The sequence below is a fragment of the Moschus berezovskii genome, chromosome 16, assembly GCF_049115385.1.
Source record: "Moschus berezovskii isolate FMDL1 chromosome 16, NW_MosBer_1.0, whole genome shotgun sequence".
Taxonomy (NCBI): domain Eukaryota; kingdom Metazoa; phylum Chordata; class Mammalia; order Artiodactyla; family Moschidae; genus Moschus; species Moschus berezovskii.
The window spans coordinates 57,216,207-57,234,470 of NC_142475.1; the positions used below are offsets into that span (position 1 = coordinate 57,216,207).

General features: G+C 46.2%; 1 protein-coding gene across 3 annotated transcripts in view; it reads right to left on the reverse strand.

The window, feature by feature from the left end:
* Positions 1-623: 623 nt before the first annotated feature.
* KHDRBS3 (KH RNA binding domain containing, signal transduction associated 3) overlaps positions 624-18,264 on the reverse strand; it is a 162,092-nt gene continuing 144,451 nt past the window's right edge. For 2 of the 3 annotated variants that reach the window (XM_088844846.1, XM_055432116.2), the window contains 2 exons: positions 11,258-11,316; positions 9,181-9,459 (listed from right to left, as the gene is read on the reverse strand). In XM_088844846.1, the coding sequence (XP_088700972.1) occupies positions 9,368-9,459; positions 11,258-11,316 (151 nt within the window). In that variant the 3' untranslated portion in view covers positions 9,181-9,367. Of the gene's footprint in view, positions 881-7,857; positions 7,913-9,180; positions 9,460-11,257; positions 11,317-18,264 lie in introns of those variants that run through there. The other variant, XR_008686709.2, reaches the window with a different exon arrangement.

The window sequence follows — 18,264 nt, forward strand, 5'->3', positions numbered from 1 at the left end:
GACACAGAAACGTGAACTTCAGAAGAGCACAGGGAAAAACGAACCTATCAGAAGTTGTGCTGTGCTCCCGACACCACACCCCTGCAAATAGCGAATGTCTTGAGGAAAGGCGTCCTTGAGGTAAGACAGTGACAGTTTAACAATGCACAGGATCGTTTTCGAAATTCCAAGACTAGGAATTTTTGTGTGAGCTTCTAACAGAAGGAATGAAACACATCCTCCTGGGGTTGAGGGATTGGGGGGAGTTACTGAATTAAAATCACAAGCACCAGTAAATGATGAAAAGAGAAGGAACTGACTACTACTGTCCGTGGGGATGATGACCTTTCTGTTTCGTGACAGATTAGGGAGGCATGAAAGCTGGGTTTCCATCCTGGCAGCACACCCTGCTTCCTGCAGAAGCCTTTGTATAATTAACCTTTCATGTGGTGGAATGCTTTTGGCATAACATATTCGTATTTATTGGTCCATAACTGAGATGGAGAAATCATTTTCAAATCTGGAATTTGTGCTGAGTCTTGACTTCCTGCAGTGAGGTGCAGCCACATATGGTTCTCAAGTGTGCAGAGTTCAGAGCTGGGCTGAAATAACAAGCCTTTGTTTTTCTAGGTTTATATTGAAGTAGAAGCAATTGAAATGGGCAGCCTTTATTAAGTAATACACAAATCATTTGTTTTCTGTTAGGGGACAAAGATTGATTTTCTTTCCCTTTTTTTTTTTTTTAACAGACTTTTCAAATCAGAAAGCATACCATTTTATAAAACATTTCATGAAACACAAAACCGCAAAAAAAAGATGATTTTCAAGTGAATTCATTTACTGACTAGGCACGTTGGTGAGTTGACTATTCTTAAGCAGTCCATAATTGGAAGGAAAGTTCCTGAAAGAGAGGAAAATGAAATATATTTGTATACATCAAGAAACAAATATTTATACTCTGGTGGTAATGCAGGATTTAGGCAGAGGAAGCTAGCGAGCTGAAATTTAATAGAAATGAGAATACTTACGGAAAACAAGGCAAAATAGAATTACAGAAATTAAGGACATAAAATCTTCGTGTTCAGTAGGCAGATGAATGATTTAAACAGTATGATGATCATCAAAATGCCATCCGTTATGACATTTATGGGTCTGCTTTCAGAATGGCCATGCTTTTTTCCACACGGAACTTTCAATATTAAAATGTGCGGTGACTTCCTATGGATACACACTTGTCACCTGAAACTTGGCTTTCAGATATATTTTATTAACACCAAATAATACATTTTGATGTGTTAACTACAACAAAATTGTTTCAAAATCCAAGCAGTAATCAGAAGGGAACAGAGCCGAATCCAATCACAGTGGAGACACAGCCATCGCCTCGCTTACTCCCCACAGCTCTCGTCACAGACGCCCGCCCCGTGTTCCCTGTGACCTGGCCCACCCACCCTCCTGTCCCTGCCCATGGGTGCCACACCTCATATTCCAGCAATTGCTTACTTGCCCCAGACCCGTGAGGCCCCTCCCTACCTCCCAGACCTGCAGCAGCCTGTCACCTCTGACATGTCCTTCTCCTTCATCTGCTTCAAGATTTCAACTTATCTTTCAAACCCTCTTTGGGTTTCTCTCCTCCTCCTCTGTGGAGCCTTTCCCTCCTCGTCCTTCCTTGACCAGCGCCCGTGACCTAGGTCCCTGCACCACCTTGGCCTTCACCTCGCCTGCCAGGACCACATACAGCACCGGTGTTCAGTGGGACGAACCAGGCTGTTTACTTTAAAAAGGGAAACAGCTAATATGCGTGTGTGCTCAGTCGTGTCCAACTCTTTGCAACCCTCTGGACCGTAGCCCGCCAGGCTCCTCTGTCTATGGGATTTCCCAGGCTAGAATACTGGAGTGGGTTGCTCTTTCCTATTCCAGGGGATCTTCTTGACCCAGGGATGGAATCCATGTCTCCTGCATTGCCAGGCAAATTCACCACGGTGCCACCAGGGAAGCCCGAGTGTTAATTAGGGTACTGTTTAATCAATGCACATTCCTGAATGGCTGGATGACTGCGCTCTCCTTATACACGACAGACTTGCTCCTGACCCTCGAGGACTTCCAGGGGGTGCAGGACCACCCACACATCAATCAGCAGATCAGAATCTGAGGTTCGCCCTTCGGGTGCTATCAGCCAGTGCTCTCAGAGTGAAGAGGAAAAAGGGTTTTGGGGGGCAGGAGGGAGAGAAGCTCTTGAGGAACCGGCAGGCTCTGGACAGCCAGCGAAGAGGGGAGAAAGGGGAGCTGAGCAAAGGCAGGGTGGACGGAGGGGTCGGTTTCCGCGGAGGGGCTGCGGGCCCCTCGAGAGCAGAGGTGGCTCCTTCCCCCGGCACATCCAGGGCTGAGCGCAGGGCCTGGGGCGGGCTGGCCTCAGACTCCATCAGCTCATGAAAGGAGGTCCCAGGAGTGAGACGAGACTGACAGGAGCCTGAGGAAGCGCGATCCGTGACCGTCTTTACCGTGGATCCTCAGCAATCACAGCAAGACACAGCCGAGCGCCCAGAGCTGGCCTCGCTCATTCCCACGGGATCCAGCCCCAGCACGTGGGAACACCTGTGAACCCGCTTTGCGAAGAGGAGTTTGCTGTGTGTAGGTGCTAACAGCTGTATGCTGTAATGGACAGAATAACACTGAGGGCCCAAAGTTCCTTCAGAAAAGCATATTAAGAAACACGACTCCCTCTACGGGGAGCAATACAGTAGTAACTACAGGAAAATGTCATGAGTCAATAAAGCTATCTTAGAACCTTATTCTACAGAGGTGTACGAACGCACAGAGGAACAGAGATGAGAGGCGACACTGCCGAGCACTGTCTCCAGTGAGTGCAAAACACTGGGCGCAAAAGGACTTGTCTGTCAACAGTTGTTCAATGATGATGCGTTCATATAAATGCTATGCAGCCAATAAAGAGAAAAGCATACTTTGTAATTTACAGTGATAGAAACCGCACTCAAAGATACCTTGAGTGAAACCAGGGAGGCAGACGACAGTGCAGTGTTCTGTGCGTCTCTGTGCGGGAGCAGAGCGCGTGTTTTCCCGTCTCTGAGGCACACAGGGACCCGAGGCCGAGGGCTGCCCTGGGCGTCCCGGGGCCGGGGTGGGACTGGCCAGCCGTCCAGGGCGCACTCTCCGCGGAGGCTCAGGCTTTGACCCGGCACATGTGTCAGCGACTGAAGGAAGGGGGCGTGTTTGTTCTCCAGCCTCACCTTCCCTGGGGAAAGCCAGTGCTTGCAGAGGGGAGTGGCCTCACTCCCTCGGGCAGACTAACCGTCAGGGAGTTCAGGGTCAGTGACTCCGTCAGTCACCGGCTCCCCCACGAGCACGGTCACGCCAGGGAGTGCGCTGCGGTCTGGATGCAAAGTCAAGTGAGACGTGGTTCCGTGTGCACAGAACCTGAAGCGGCGCTGTCTGTGGCAAAGACAAACACATACCCAGTGAGCGGAGATCAGCCCTGCCTTCACGAGGCGTCTGCTCCCTCATTCCAGCTCCTCAATCGAGAGCCTGTTCGGGGCTCCTGTTAGGAGCGGACATGGACAGGTGAGGAAGGGCATGGATCTTGCCGTGGAGCTCAGGTGAGCTTTTACTTACATACGTGTATTTGCGAATGGCTACATTTAGCAACCTGGCAAATTCTCTTCCAATGGAAGAATGACTCTAACTTGACCCGATGAGGCAGATAAAGTCCTAAGGCACAGTGCTGCACACAGACACGATGTAACCTGGCTCATTTCACTCACCACGTAAATGACAGCGGCACCGAGACATGGCACCTGCACTGAGGGTGTTCACACCCAGGATGGGGGCAGGGGCTTGAGAGGAAAGGACCCCGTGCTGCAGGTTAAGAGCCCTCAGGGCCCTCCAGGGGGATTCTGCACCCAGGGCACATGTGGAGACACTGGGTCAAGGAAGACTTCCGGAGTGAGGTGTGTCAGTCTCACTCCAAAGCTGGACAGACCAGTGCAGGCTGGCTGTAGCGAGAGATGGGGAGAAGGGTGAGGACAACTGATCTGGGGCAGAGAACGGCACAGGTCGCACAGCAACCTGAAGGCATGTGCCCGCGAGGCTGCAGCAGAGTGAGAGCAGAGGGAGGCAGGACGGCGCCGATGCTGGGAGCCAGGGAGGGACTCGCACTGACGCGAGGAGAACAGTGACAGCAGGCGGTGCTGGTCACAGCAAGACAGCCAGGTGTGTGGAGTAACAATCCCGCCCAGAATCAGCTCCAGTCAGGCAGGATGAGGGGAGGATGCCAGTCAGATTTTAAAATGTCCTACACTCTTTCTCAAAGATGGAAACAGACTCAAGCATAAGACTTTATTTTAAATATAATGATGGATTTATTTTCCTTTCTATTCCTACAATGTCAATACCAATCAATACAACTAGTACATCACCATAAATGGTAGATGGGCTTCTCAGGAGGTGCGAGTGGTATAGAACCCACCTGCCATTCAGATTAGACGTAAGAGATGCGGGTTCGATCCCTGGGTCTGAAAGATCCCCTGGAAGAGGGCATGGCAACCCACTCCAGTACTCTTGCCTGGAGAATCCCATGGACAGAGAAGCATGGAGGGCTACAGTCCATGGGGTTGCAGAGAGTCAGACATGACTGAACTGACCTAGCACAAATATATATGCTTTGCATACAGAATAACAAACTACTATTTATACTTATCACATATAACCTAGAGAGTGGCTTAACTTATTAGATTTTTGAGTACACTGTAATTTTTTCTCCGAATCATCAGAGTCACTGTCTAATTTTAAATTAGACTGCCTGAATTGTAATTCAATTTATGTGAGTGATTTTTTTCTTCCTGTTTTGGGTCTCTGCTAACTACACCCAACCATTCCTAATACTGCCTGTCAGGAGTCACATGATCACACTGACAATATCACTCTTTCATATTCACTGACTTGCTAGATGCTTAAATTGCCAAACACTGTGCTAAGATTTGGAACAAGAGGATGAAAACACTAGGCCCTGTTTTTTAAGGCCCTCACCATCTGGCTATCAGATCAATAATCAGTGCAAAGAGGTCTGTACAAAGTTCTCGTTGGACTAAAAAAGGCACCATCTCTGCCTGGGGTGTGCAGCAGGGCAAGTTCTAGGGTGAAGAGATTACATTTCGACACAGGCGGTTCATGTTCATGCTTCTTAGCAGGACCTGCGAGATCCTTCATTATGTGTCCCTTGACTACACAGACAACATCATCTATTGGTTTCTCTAATAATCCAATACAACGGAAGTTTCCTAGATAACTGTGCTTTCTTATAATCCAAATATTTGCATAAAGCAGTAAACAAGAGCAAATACCTAGATTTGTGTCAGGCAGACTTCCAATCTTCACAGCAAACTGAGCTAGGCATCACTATTGTGTCCATTTTACAGATGGGGAAACTGCAGCTTAGACTGAAGTTCCGAGAGGTTAAGTCACAAAGCTGGTGGATGACAGAGCTGGGTGAGACTGTTTCCAAGAAGACCTTTCCTATGTGGTCATCTTCTACTGGGTCCTGAAACCCCTGCTGGCACCCTCCGCCTCCACCACCCCACCTGGCATCCACGTCTCTCTCCCATGCGCTATACCTGTCTCAGCCCTCTAGCATCTTCCTTGCTCGTCTCCCCAGCAGACAGCTGCATCCATCATCACTGCGTCTCCACTGTCTGCAGCACAGCAGATGCTCAGCCAATGTGTCTGCATGAACACCGACACTGATTCAACTTGGAATATCTTGAACAAAGGAAGATTCAGAACCTAAATACAGCCAAAGAATCTCTCCAGAAAGGAATCTGGGGCAGGGGGAGGGTTATCAGTCACAGGGTCTGCCGACACTCAGTGTTGTGGGGCTACTTCTAGGAATACAAGGTAAGATGGAAGCCAGCCCCTGTCCTCAAGGAGCCTTCAGTATAGGGGGAGTGAGTGCCAGCCCAGAGAGCGGACAGCACAGCTGGGAGCAGAGACCCTGGATTATAGTGGATGCTGCGCAACTGACTGCAGCCTTCGGGTTGGGAGCCTACACAGGGATCTATCATCTGAAGCTTAAGCATCTTCCTCGGTAAAATGGAGATGACGATCACCTTCTTACTGCTGTGAGGATTCAATGAAAGTGATTAAGCACAGGTTACAAGTTGGTTGGCAACTTCTAACCAATCTAAGTCACACGGTATCAATACTAAAATGAGGAAGTGTAAAAGCATGCTATTTCAGAGAGCACGGCGGACTGTGGTTGAACTGGTGAAGACATCGTGGAAAGATGGGCAGGCATGGCTTCCAGGTGCAAAGGCCCAGAGACGGGAAGTGCTGGTGGGTCAGGCCACCACGTCCATCCGTGCTGAACTATAATATACTTGAGTGTAAGGTCCACGTCAACAGACCGCAGGGCTTCTGGTGCCTCATGTGTGTCTGCGGGAGAACTCAGTAAACGAACCCTGAGCGGGGAGGCTACAGGGATGACTTGGGAAGGATGCAGTGTGTACAGAGGGACAGGACAGGACCAGGCTGCTGTCTACAAGTCTTGGCTGTTGAGACAGGGAGGAATGAGGCTTAGCAGAGTATTTGCTAAGGGAAGCCCTCGAAAGCCAAGCAGAACCGTCCAAGAGCATCCTAGTGGCTCCTGACCTTTCTGCATCACAACCCCCTTTGAGTCCAATGGAGCTATGGTTTCTTTAAGAAAATGAAAATAAACATAAAATTGAACAATTTCTGAGAACGAGCTCTGAAGACTATCTACTGATTTACCTTCCGGGAATCTGTCCATAATTTCTGATTAAAGAAGCCTGTACTTACTATTCAAGATGTAATTCCTAAAAACAACAACAAAAACTTACTAAAAAAAATAGTGAAAAAATTTCAATATAACATCATAAATGGAAAAAATGTGTTATTCACATTCCCTTTCTGTACAAGAAAAGAGGCACCAAAGTCTCTCACCAAACAAAACAAAAGAGAACCCCAAACACTTATTTTGATTTATGAGAGTGAAGAGAACTATTTTCTTCCTAAGAGTAATTGGCTAATTTTGGTGATTAAGGAGAAAAAAAAGCGTTCATATTTCCCATGTATATGAAACATGTATATTCAACTTCAATAATGAAACTCTACATTATGGTATCACCTTCCAGCCTTCAAAACACTCTGAACACCGCCTTGCTTAATGCTCAGAACAACTGCAGGAGATGAGGAATGTCCCCATTGTGCTAGATTCTCTGGGATGTCAGGGCCCATGCAGCAGTCCTGACGGTTTAGGAAAAAACAAGAGTAACTGAAAAGTGAGACCAGATTGATGGTCTCAGATTCATGATATCTCTCTTTCACAATTTTATGAAACAATTTTATAAAATACTCTGCAATATTTATCTTCTTAAAAGCAAAATTTTTGTTTTGCAAAACTCAAAGTAGAAAAGGACACACATGCAAAAATCGTACTTTCACAAGCCTATGGTAATTACTGTCCAAAATTTCCAGCACATCTGTGTCGTGTTATGAATATATACAGAGAGAACATATACAGACTTTAAAAAAAAAGGGGGGATCACAGTATCGATAGGTTTGGGAAACTGCTTTTCTTCCACCTGAAACTTTGAACAATTTTTTCATGTTACCGACCAGCCTGTTACATTTTTACTGAGGAGGTAATGGAGTTACTTACACACTGTGGGGGCCGAGCCTCCTAGCTCCACCATCTACGCAGACCTGACTGGGTCTGACTGGTTTACATTCCGGAAGGTAATTTGCCACTGTCACTAGTGTCACTAGTTGGTAGTGAGAAGCGCGTGGAAGAGCATGAGACTGTCTTCATCCTCCAAGCACATCAAAGAACCGAACAAGGACACTCACCTGTGTCCGCCGACCGCCACCGCCTTCCTTTCACTTTCCAAGATGGCTGACATTCCTAACAAAAGAAAAGACCTTTTTACTCAAAGAGAAGGAAGTCCCTCAGGAAATAAAAATTAAACATTTTACACAATCTACAGTTTTAAAAAAAAACTTAGGCCAAATGATTAAAGAAAAACTTTATTAAATATTTGTCAGTTTTAAGAAGTGCCCTCAATTACTAAGCAAATACTGTATTACAAACAACTAGTTATGAGGTTTTACATTTGTTTAACAGGGTATAATTGGCCCCAATTAAACTGACTAAACTAAGGCTTTTTAGATTACTAAAACAAATTAAACTTTTTAAAATGAGAATTTAGGTGATCTTAAAACCTTTCTAAAATGGATAATGAAACTTGCTAAGTTGTAACCTCCCTGGTTTTATTAGTTATATTAAGATAAATTAAGTGAGATTAAAATCTTATTTGATTTATTTACCTTTGAAAATGAAGACCGTTTAAGGGTTACACATCCTCAGCCTTGTCGAGTGCGACCTCAATTAGTCAAGTCAGAAAGTCTTTAAAAGCTTTGTGCTTATTGCTTCCAGCATGGAGCGAGGTGTTCATTAAGGTACCAAAATTCTCATAAAAAATCCAAAGTTGCACTAGTGAAAAAACGCTCAACAAGATGAAAACTGATCACATCTTTTTCAGAAAATCAGTAGTTATTTTAAAACCAGTTTTTAAACAAGATTAGGTTTTGCGTAGTTTTAACGTGCCATTCAAGCAGCTGGACACCATTTGGACTCTTTAAACAGCATTTAAATCTACGGTGAGTATATAATGGTACATTTAGTTTTATACCATGTTTTAAATAAATTGTACAATGTTTAGTGTGACCTTTTTTTGACAAGCATTGTTAAATGAATCTTTTCCCTGTTTACGACTATTTATGAAGGCCTTTTTAAATAAGAGAGACATGAAATTGTTAGCTCACACACACAAAATTTCTTTCAAAAGTTTATTTAGTATCAAGCAAGAGGAGACTTTGCTTAACACTACAGAACATTTCAAGACTTGAGTTACAAAAGAATACCACATTATTTGCACTTGTAATTGGCTTCCCTTTTTACGCATGTTGGCAAGAGAAAAAAAAAAAAATAGCATATGGCCGAAAGATAACTAAATTTCTATGGAAACCTTTAAAATGAAAGGTGAGGCTTATGTTAAAAGGATGGATTAACATATTTAGTAAACCTATCTTTTTTGTTTAACACTAGTTAATCAAAGTTATTTTTTTTTCCTTTTGATGACCTATTTTTCATATACAGACTGGAAATAACAAAATTTTACATGTCTTTTTTTTTTTTTTCTGCCCAGGTTGATGTTTCAACAAAGTAGTTTTAAATTCCATCCATTCAGATTTTAAGCATTTTGATTTATTTAAAAAGGGATTGTTCATAGAAAAAATTACTTTGAACAGTATACAGGACTGGTGGAGACTGGCTATGTCACAACAGCAGGCAGCACAATCAGTATCTGCCGTATGGCTGGTCCCTGTAGACGCCCTTCGTGGTCCTCGCCGAGGGGGCCTTGTGTCTCGAGTTAGTCCACTCCTCTTGCCCTAAAGTCAGTCAGATGAATCACAGTTAGATCAACGCCAGATAGCCCATGGCTTCATTTTTCAAAATCTAACTTAGCCCTCAACTCACGGTAGATATCATACTGAAGATATAAATCCCCAAAGTACTAAAAATTCTGAGAGAATTCACTTTAAAACAATTACAAACACAATGGAAGATGTTCATCTCAATAGCAAAACCTCCCAGCCTGGGAAGACATGATCCTTGTATCTTAAATGTCAGCCAAGTTTGCAAGAACTTCCTTTTGGTCACTCATTTAATGAAAGCTCACACACTCCAGCAGCAAATTGAGCTGCCTCCTGCTAAACGTGAAGACATCTATACATGGGAAAAGGGTCACTTGGGATTTCCTCTTCAAAGACAAAGAAAACACAGATAAAAATCTGTGAAGGCAAAAGGAGAAAAAAACTGGAGTGCAAAATGGCAATGGGCAGTTTGGGAAATGTGGCTTTGTTCTTCATGGGTCCTTCATATAAAGAAGGAAGGAAAGCTGTACTGGGTAGAGATTTATGTTTTCAAAATACTTCCTGGATAGGAAATAATCTCATGACATAACGTCAAATTGCACTTATCCTCATACTAAATCCACATGGAACGATGGATTTCCAACACAGGTCCCTGGTTCACCCCAGCTCAGGGCTGTCAGTAAGTCACTTGAAGGTCTTTGACAACAAACAGTTAACATCTACACCGCAGCACACAGTGATTTAAAAGCCATGTGTCCACGGAGACCAATTTAAAAAAGCTGTGAGGAAAACAGCTTAAAATGACCTCTTCTTTGACACAAACATGCAATCAACGTCGTTCCCTCAAGCTAACTTGTGTCAGTTTAAGTGGACAGCATTCAACAAACCTAGGTGTGTCTCTCAAGTGTTTGTTACAAATAAGGACAAAAACAATTCAGGTGCGGTCATCAAGGCTTGGGGCAGGTGATATAACAAAATGCACTTCAAAAGGAACACTGGAAAATGGTTTTTCAGTTATGTTCAGAGAAATGTCATAACATCCATTAACGAGAATCCTGATTCACTTGCACTGGGCATGAGGCATTCATCAGAGCTTTGCAGCTGACTGAAGCTTCGTGTTCTCTGATCTCTGCGCCCGGCAGCAAAGGAGGTTCTTAGTATCATTAAGTTGCTGCAGCCAATTCTTTTAATTAAACCTGTCGTCCTGCATATTCAGACTCTGGACGTGGATCTCCCAGCACCTCAGGCAGCTCCCACTGGACTCAGTGGGGTTTCACTGTCTCCCTGTAAGCCTCAGACAGCCATCCATCTCCTCCCTGGCCCAGTGCTTCTGTAACCTTTAACGAATGACTTCCACTGTAATGTTTTTAGAGGAACTGAGATTGGGAATAAATTAAAATATAAAGATGGGGGTGGTGGAATCACCACTACAGCAATTGAGAGCTGTAGTCTCAACTGCTTCATTTTTCTTTATTGTCAAAAAGCAAAGATACTTCAGAGAGACTCATTCTATCAAGTGTCTGCAGTTTGGCAAACTATTCAACTAAGTGAGAAAATCAGCACATTGCAATCAACCCAAACAGAAAATCTAAGTTCAGAATCTGAATGCCTGCAATTTTCTGCAAGTCTTTCGTCCCCTTTAAATATTAAGTTTAAACCTTAGAGAGCTTCTGAAAATAGCTGGATAAGCACAGATGAACTGAGAGGCAGCTGCGGTCTAGAATTCTGTCTGTATGAATCTCCCCAGGGTTAAGTGCTTTAAGGTGTTTCTATGACCTTTCTATTTATGGTTCCACTCCAGTCATTTACTCACCATAGGAATCATAAGTTTCTTCACTGAGTCCATGTCCATAATCATAGTAATCAGCACCACTGCATGAAACAAAACACACAAGTAGAGAAAGACAAAAACACAGTTAGGACAGACTGACTTGGCTGGAGTTTCAATCATAATTGATGAAGCATCTGAAACTTAAAGATAACTACTAAGAGTAGGGCAAACGCTGAACAGAGTTCCCGCGGAGAAGAGCGCTCTTATAAGGATTACCACCGGCCCCTCCTGTGGCCCCTGACTTGAATTCACAACAAACGTGTCTGACACTGAACCACCATGATCAGCCTGTCCGTGTGGAGAGCGCTGACAGCGCCTGACGAGTACGCAGTCTCTTCTGGGAGGAACCATGGTCTGAGAGGGCACGCGTATGCAGTGGACCCAGGCTGGGCTCGTGCAAGGGATCAGGGTGGGGTGGGAGGGATGTGTGTGCAGGAGGAAGGGCAGCCACGGCTTCTTTCCTACCGACACTGAGTTCACAGAAGGCACAGCCCTACAGACCAGACACCTCAATGCTGTGCGAGCCCCAGGCACTGGGCTTTACAATAAAGCAACACGGTTATGGGGTGACATGTTTAACCTCCCCAGCACCACCCCGTTACCATCAGGAGTGGCTGCTCAGCAGAGGCTGTGTGTGGTGGGTGGGAAAGGCCCCTGGGTCCAGTACCCTGCCCTGGCCAAGCTTGTGGGGATGGAGGCACACGCACAGCTGTCCTGTATTCTAACGCGTGATGTCCCTGAGACCCTGAGAGGGAGGGATCTGTCACCATGGCCATTTTGTAGATGATGCAAAACAGGAAACTTACACAGCGACATGTGTGAACTAGGAGTAAGCTTTACAGGAACGAACCTGGGGAAATCTGGATGACGGGACTATGGCCCACACCATCGGTTTCTCACTCTACTCTGGGTGTCTGAAGAAGGGCTTCCACCCACTCTCCCTGGCTTCCCCTTTCCCAGTCCTCTTAATTTTGTAGGGAAACAATCACCCTGAATTTGTTATCGTGGATTGTCCTGGAATAAACATTCTCATTATTCCAACTTGATGCAATCAAGCAAAGAAGCTCTAATCAGAATGGAAAACGATCCAGCTGAGCTGCTTAGCACCCGAGGAAGCACGGAGTGAATAATAAAGTCCACACTGGGGGCGTGCCCTGTGCCAGCCCTGAGACCCCCAAGCAGTTGTTGCCTGCCCTGGAGGTGGTAGAGCTGTCATGCCCATTTTACAGGTAAGGATGCTGTAGAGCAGAACAGCTAATGCGCCAGCCTAACATCACACAGACAGCAGACACATCCAGTTAAGTCCACATCTGATTCTCCTCCTCTGTTTCGTTTCGCAAGCCCAGGTGAACTTCACCAGAGACTAACCATCAACTCCTCGGACGACAGCACAGGACGGCAAGCCCTGTGAGAGGGGATGAGGATGGGAGCCACGGGCTTGTCTCGCGCCTGTGGGGACAGGTCTTCACCTCTGCCCTCCTCTGCCAGAACGGTTCCTCTTGTCCTTTGCTCCCAACCACCTCCTACCCAGTCGTTAGCCCAAATGCCACTTGTAGAAGCTGCAACTCAAAAAAGGTTACGCTGCCTGTCCAAGGTCACACTACTTCCAAATGGAAGAACAGGTGCAAAACTAAGTGTACCTTTCCTCCACAATCCAAGCTCTCTATCCACGGGCACGTGTCCTAAAGGACCGCATGCTGTCTCAGGGGTCTGCAGGAAACCCTCTGCCAGTGGATCTTGGCACACTGTAACCGCCTCAGTTCTCTCTGCTCTCCAATGCCCTTTCTGGAGTCCTAGTTTTCCATTCTGGCATTATGTACATTTATGGCAAGAAGAGAAGAGGGACTTGCTGAGTGAGGAACAGAGAGACGTTCATATTCAAGAAGGAAAAACTCTAGCAAAAGCAAGCAACAACAAAAAAATATGGCCTCCCTACCTCTTAAAGTTCAACAGTTTTAAATATGAGAACTGCTATTAAAGAAGAATACTTTCCTCACCTTGTAGACAAGACATTCAGAAGGGATACTTCTGATAAAATGTCACTGTCAAACACGGGTCAAGACATCTGAGTCTAAACCCGGGCCTCCCAGCACAGACAGTCTTGGGGCAGCTGTCCACCCACCTGCTGACTCCGAGTGCCCCTCTGCCTGCCAATCCCACCACACTAGAGGCCCGCCAGACCCTGGGAAGCACTAACGTTCTCAGTGCTTCACGGATAGCATCTGGACACAGGAGTCAACATAATGTCTCATTTTGTTGAAAATAAATTGGCGACTGCTTCTTAGAAACTCAGCACTAAATTAAGTGAACCTCAGTCTTCTTTCCAAAGGTCAGAAGTTACTATATAATGGCTCCTTAGACAAAGTTGTAATGTTCTTTAAAATCTCATCTTTGCTGCACAGAAAACAGTGAGAGTGACCTCTTCATGAAACTGAATAGAATTCCCTTTCCTGAGACAGGTCCACTGTTTAACTTGGAACTGTCAGTGCCAGGTACTGAGACCAATAAACAGGAGAAAAACAACTGCCTTCTGACTAAACAAAGTCCCCTTGATTAAATGAAGTGAGCGTTAATGAGCATCGGGGTGGACGGGAAATCCACCTGGAAGTGCTCTCACACAGATCAGCATAAAAACAAAAAAAAAAAAAATCAGGGTGAAGAACGTTTCCCAATGAACGGGAGGATAAAAGGAAACATAATTTGGTCGGGTGATGGTTTGGTGATAAGACAATCTTAGTTTTGACAACTGGAAACTTTAAACTGACATATTTTATCATTTCACTCAGTTTCTGATTATTTATTTCAAGACTGCCATCAAGCAAGAAGCTGGGAGCAGCTGAGCCCCATTCTCATACCTGTCAGTTCCATCTGAATTGCTTTTGCGGCATTTCATTTCGTGCACCTCCAATGTCTATTAACCCAAGACGTGTCCTATTTCCCAAGGATAAACTAAAAACCCAACAGAAGGCAAAGGGGGAAGACTCTAAAAATTTGTTCATTTATGAATACAACTTAGAGTATTAATAATAAGAAAACATGGTAGGTTGACTATGCCTTTTCTCCATCAGAAGGGGTCAACAGAAGTGCCTCCCTCAAGCAGTCCAGGGTAAGCTCCCCACCCAGCACCAAGGCCGAGTCTCCCAGCCCTGCTCTGTCCTCCACGTCCTACCCTGCATCAGGGGTAGAAGGAAGTCCAAAGGCTCAGTGTAATTTCTGGCTTTCCTGGAGGTTCTCGATCCATCAACCAGAGTCGAGAAACAGGCCCAGCACTGAGAGGAAACACAGCGGTCATGGAGCAAATGGCAGCACTGGGACCAAGTCCACGTGCCCCCAGGCCACGGACAGGCGTTCAAAAGGAGGACAAAAGTGAGCTCCCAGATCACCCTGTCTCCATGATCAGGACTAAGAAGGAACTCCTGACATGAATCTGTCTGGTGTCTACCTCGTCAAGCCTCTACACGAATTCTGACCAAAAAGTCGCTGGGACTCATCTCATCAGGCCCTTGGCTGATCATGTGCAGCTCGGGGAACTCTAGATCACTAGTTACTCTTTATCTCCAGTACATGTAAAGCTCTGCCCATCCCTATCTGTCCCCATCTCCATCCCAATTCTATCTGTGCCCTCTGGAAGTCATGGCTCATCACATATCCTCCACCTCCTCTTTAGACACTCCCTTACCTTCTTCCTCAATGAAAACTCGATTCTCCTCTAATGACACCTCTCCCTCAGTAGCCCTCTCCTCTCCTTTATCCCCCATGGCCCATGTGCCACTGGGACAACAGGAAGGTGAGTATTCTCTTCACCAGCCGCCCCGCCATTGCCACCTGGAGCCCATTTCGCTCTACTCTTCTGCACAAACACCCAGCTTTCCATCTCTCAATGGCATCACTGTCCTAAGTCTTGGTGTCTTCTGTACGCAGGCAGATAATCCTTCACACATGTTCGTCTGCTGACTCCCTGGGCCACTCCTCTCCACTGCTCTTGCCTCTACTCTCCTTCGGCCATCAGCCCCCAGGTCACATCTTAGCTCCTGTTGTATCAAGAGCCCCTCCAACCCACCTTGCGTCAGTCTCATGGACTCAATCCCTGACCATGGATCCCCCTCTCCAGCTTCACTCCTGTCCTTTGCAGCATGTTGCAACTGTCCCACTACTATTGCTACATTTTCATCCCTTGGCAAGGGGACCAACGGACTTTAACCTGCTGGATTTGGTGGTCAGTTCACAGGTCTGCTGTGTGACTGGGCAGGAGATGTGACACAGCTGGTCACACAAAGTGGACACCCCCTGAGGGGATGCAGCCTGGGTCCCACATGGAGGCACACTCCGGTCCAACGAAACAGGAGGGCAGTACAGCAGGGACCCGGGGAGGCAGAGCGGGGTCATGCAGACCACGGAGAGGCTTGGTTTCTTGTTTTTATCCTAAGCAAGATGGCTCCAGGGAGAAATGTCCCTGTAATGAAGTTTGCCATCACCTGAGATGGGGAAGACGGAAGCAGAAAGATCTCTGGGTGGGGAGCCGTCAGGAGTCTGGCCAGGGACAGGCTAAGCTGCATAGGCCTCTCGGACCTCCCAGAGCAGTTGGAAAGAGAAACCGAGAGGCTGGGGGAGTGGTCTGAACTGGAGATATAAATCTGCAGTCCTTGTTGTGAGAAAGGTACTCAAAACCCAGAGACACCTCGTGATCCCTCCGGGGACACATGCAAGCAGACAGAGAGCTCAGACTGTGGAGTAAAGGTGCACTTAATTCTGAACTTGTTTTTCCATTAGGGAGTAGTGTTATCTTCAACAGGAAGCATAATCTTTTTGAGGGGCAGCTTCTACAAGTGACTGAAACACAAGAGGTTCTCAACAGGAGCACTGGCAGGAATGAACGGCGTGTGCTGCTCAGGGGAGGGCCCAGCAGTGTCCTCTGACATGGCGACAGCAGGGCCAGGATGCAGTGAGCTCACAAACAGAGTCCCTCTCACTGGCTGGACACTTCCTCTACACCGAATAAAGAGCAGCGATCAGCCTTAACCGTATTGTTGTAACGAAGTTTGCCAAGCCTCATTTCAGATGTAACAATTACTCTGTCAAACAAAAATACTTTAAATGTTAATGTAGGTCTGTCAGAGAATCAGAGACACAAGGTTTGCCACTTACAGCGATCCTCCACCTCAAGTGTGAAAAACTTCTCAATCTGACCTCACTGTAAGGCGCAGGAACTTAACTTGTACTTGACCAATCAAAGGCAAGAAGTCAGCCTTGGAAGTCGCGTGGTCCGTCCGCTGGGCTTCAGGCTAAATTGTCTTAATCATCTCAGAGAATGATTCCCTCTGCACTTTCAAAGACTTCCAGGAATACAGTCTGACTAGCTTGTCACAGTAACACCCTCGAACAGGCCTGACAGAAAGTTCCATGCTAACCTTCATCTCTCACGAGACTCTCAGAATCCTTTCTCTCTGGCTCTGCTTCCCACAGAGCTTGAGAGCATCTCCTCCTTTGACAGACCACTCAGGAAGGCGGATCACACAGGGCAGGAAGGAAGAAAGCACATGCCTCGGGTGTTACTGGCAAACCTAATTTAAAGGACCTACATCAACTACTATGGTTTCCCAGGTGGTACAGCAGTAAAGAACACACCTACCAACACAGGAGATGCAAGAGACATGGTTTTGATCCCTGGGTTGGGAAGATCCCCTGGAGGAGGAAATGGCAACCCACTCCAGTGTTCTTGCCTGGAGAATTCCATGGACAGAGGAGCCTGGCAGAGCTAGAGTCCATGGGGTCGCAAAGTCAGACACGACTGAGTGACTGAGTGCATGCACGCACGCGCACATGTGCACACACACACGTGTCAACTAGTTGGATCGGGTACAGGGTACTGGGAGAGACACGCAGACAAAATCTAACACTAATGATAGATGCTATCAAACAGCATCTATCATACATTATCAAACAGCGATTAGGAGCCATGCATTCTGCACAAATTTTCTCTCATATTTCAAACAAACTCGCAATCTGGCCATTATCTCTATTTTATAAATTTAGGTTAAAAACAGCATTTTTCCCACCATGTAAGAGAGAGACTCTCACTTGTTATGCTCTCTCTTGAGAAAGGTGCTCTTGGTAGGAATTTCTGGAGTTCAGATGTCACCTGTTTCCAGCATCTGTTCCACAGATATTTCTGGAACACCTACTATGTGCTGGACACCAGGATGCAACAGTGAACAGGTTCCGGACTTTGTGATAAAACACGTCTGGTCTAGTATGCAAGGCAGACAACTGTAAATATGCCGGTGGAGGACTGTGATTCCCAGAAGACCAGAGTTCTGAAGGAACTCAGGGTGGGGCGCCTGGACCAGTTTTGGGGTACCTAGGAGTGCCTCCTGGAAGGAGGAAGGTCTAAACTGACACCTGTGAGAAGAGACAGACAGAAAGGAGGAAGAAAAGCATCTCAAGCAAAACAACAACATACAGTTTGCCCTGATGACAGGACAGTGGTGACTCAGACACAGAACGCCTTCTCTAGAGCCGTGTAGCCACAGTCGGGGTGGGGGAGTCAGGATGCAAGTCTAGTTCCCCTGGTCCCAGGGGCCTCTCTCCACCATCTAATCTGATGAATAGTCACCACACTCACAGCACAGTGGAAGTATGTTTGGGCACTTTTTCAAAAGACCGTGCAATTCCGGGAGCCAGAAAGAGATGATGACCTAAGACATCCATGGTCGAAAGAAGAAGCTGGAGAACTTCTTGCCTGGGTGCTGGAATCCATCTCCTGCTTATATGGTGTGTACACTGAAAAACACTCAACTGGACGCTTCAGACAGGTGTGAATTTATGCCCTTCGCTATAGGTACATAATATTTCAGAAAAAGGAAAACAAAAAAAATAAAAAATAAAAAAAACTAACACTCGTATTAAAAGGGAAGAGCCAGTGGGCAGCTTTATCTATTTGGTGTGCACTCTCCCTGTCCTTCTTAGCAGAAGACGTCTTGTGAGACTGA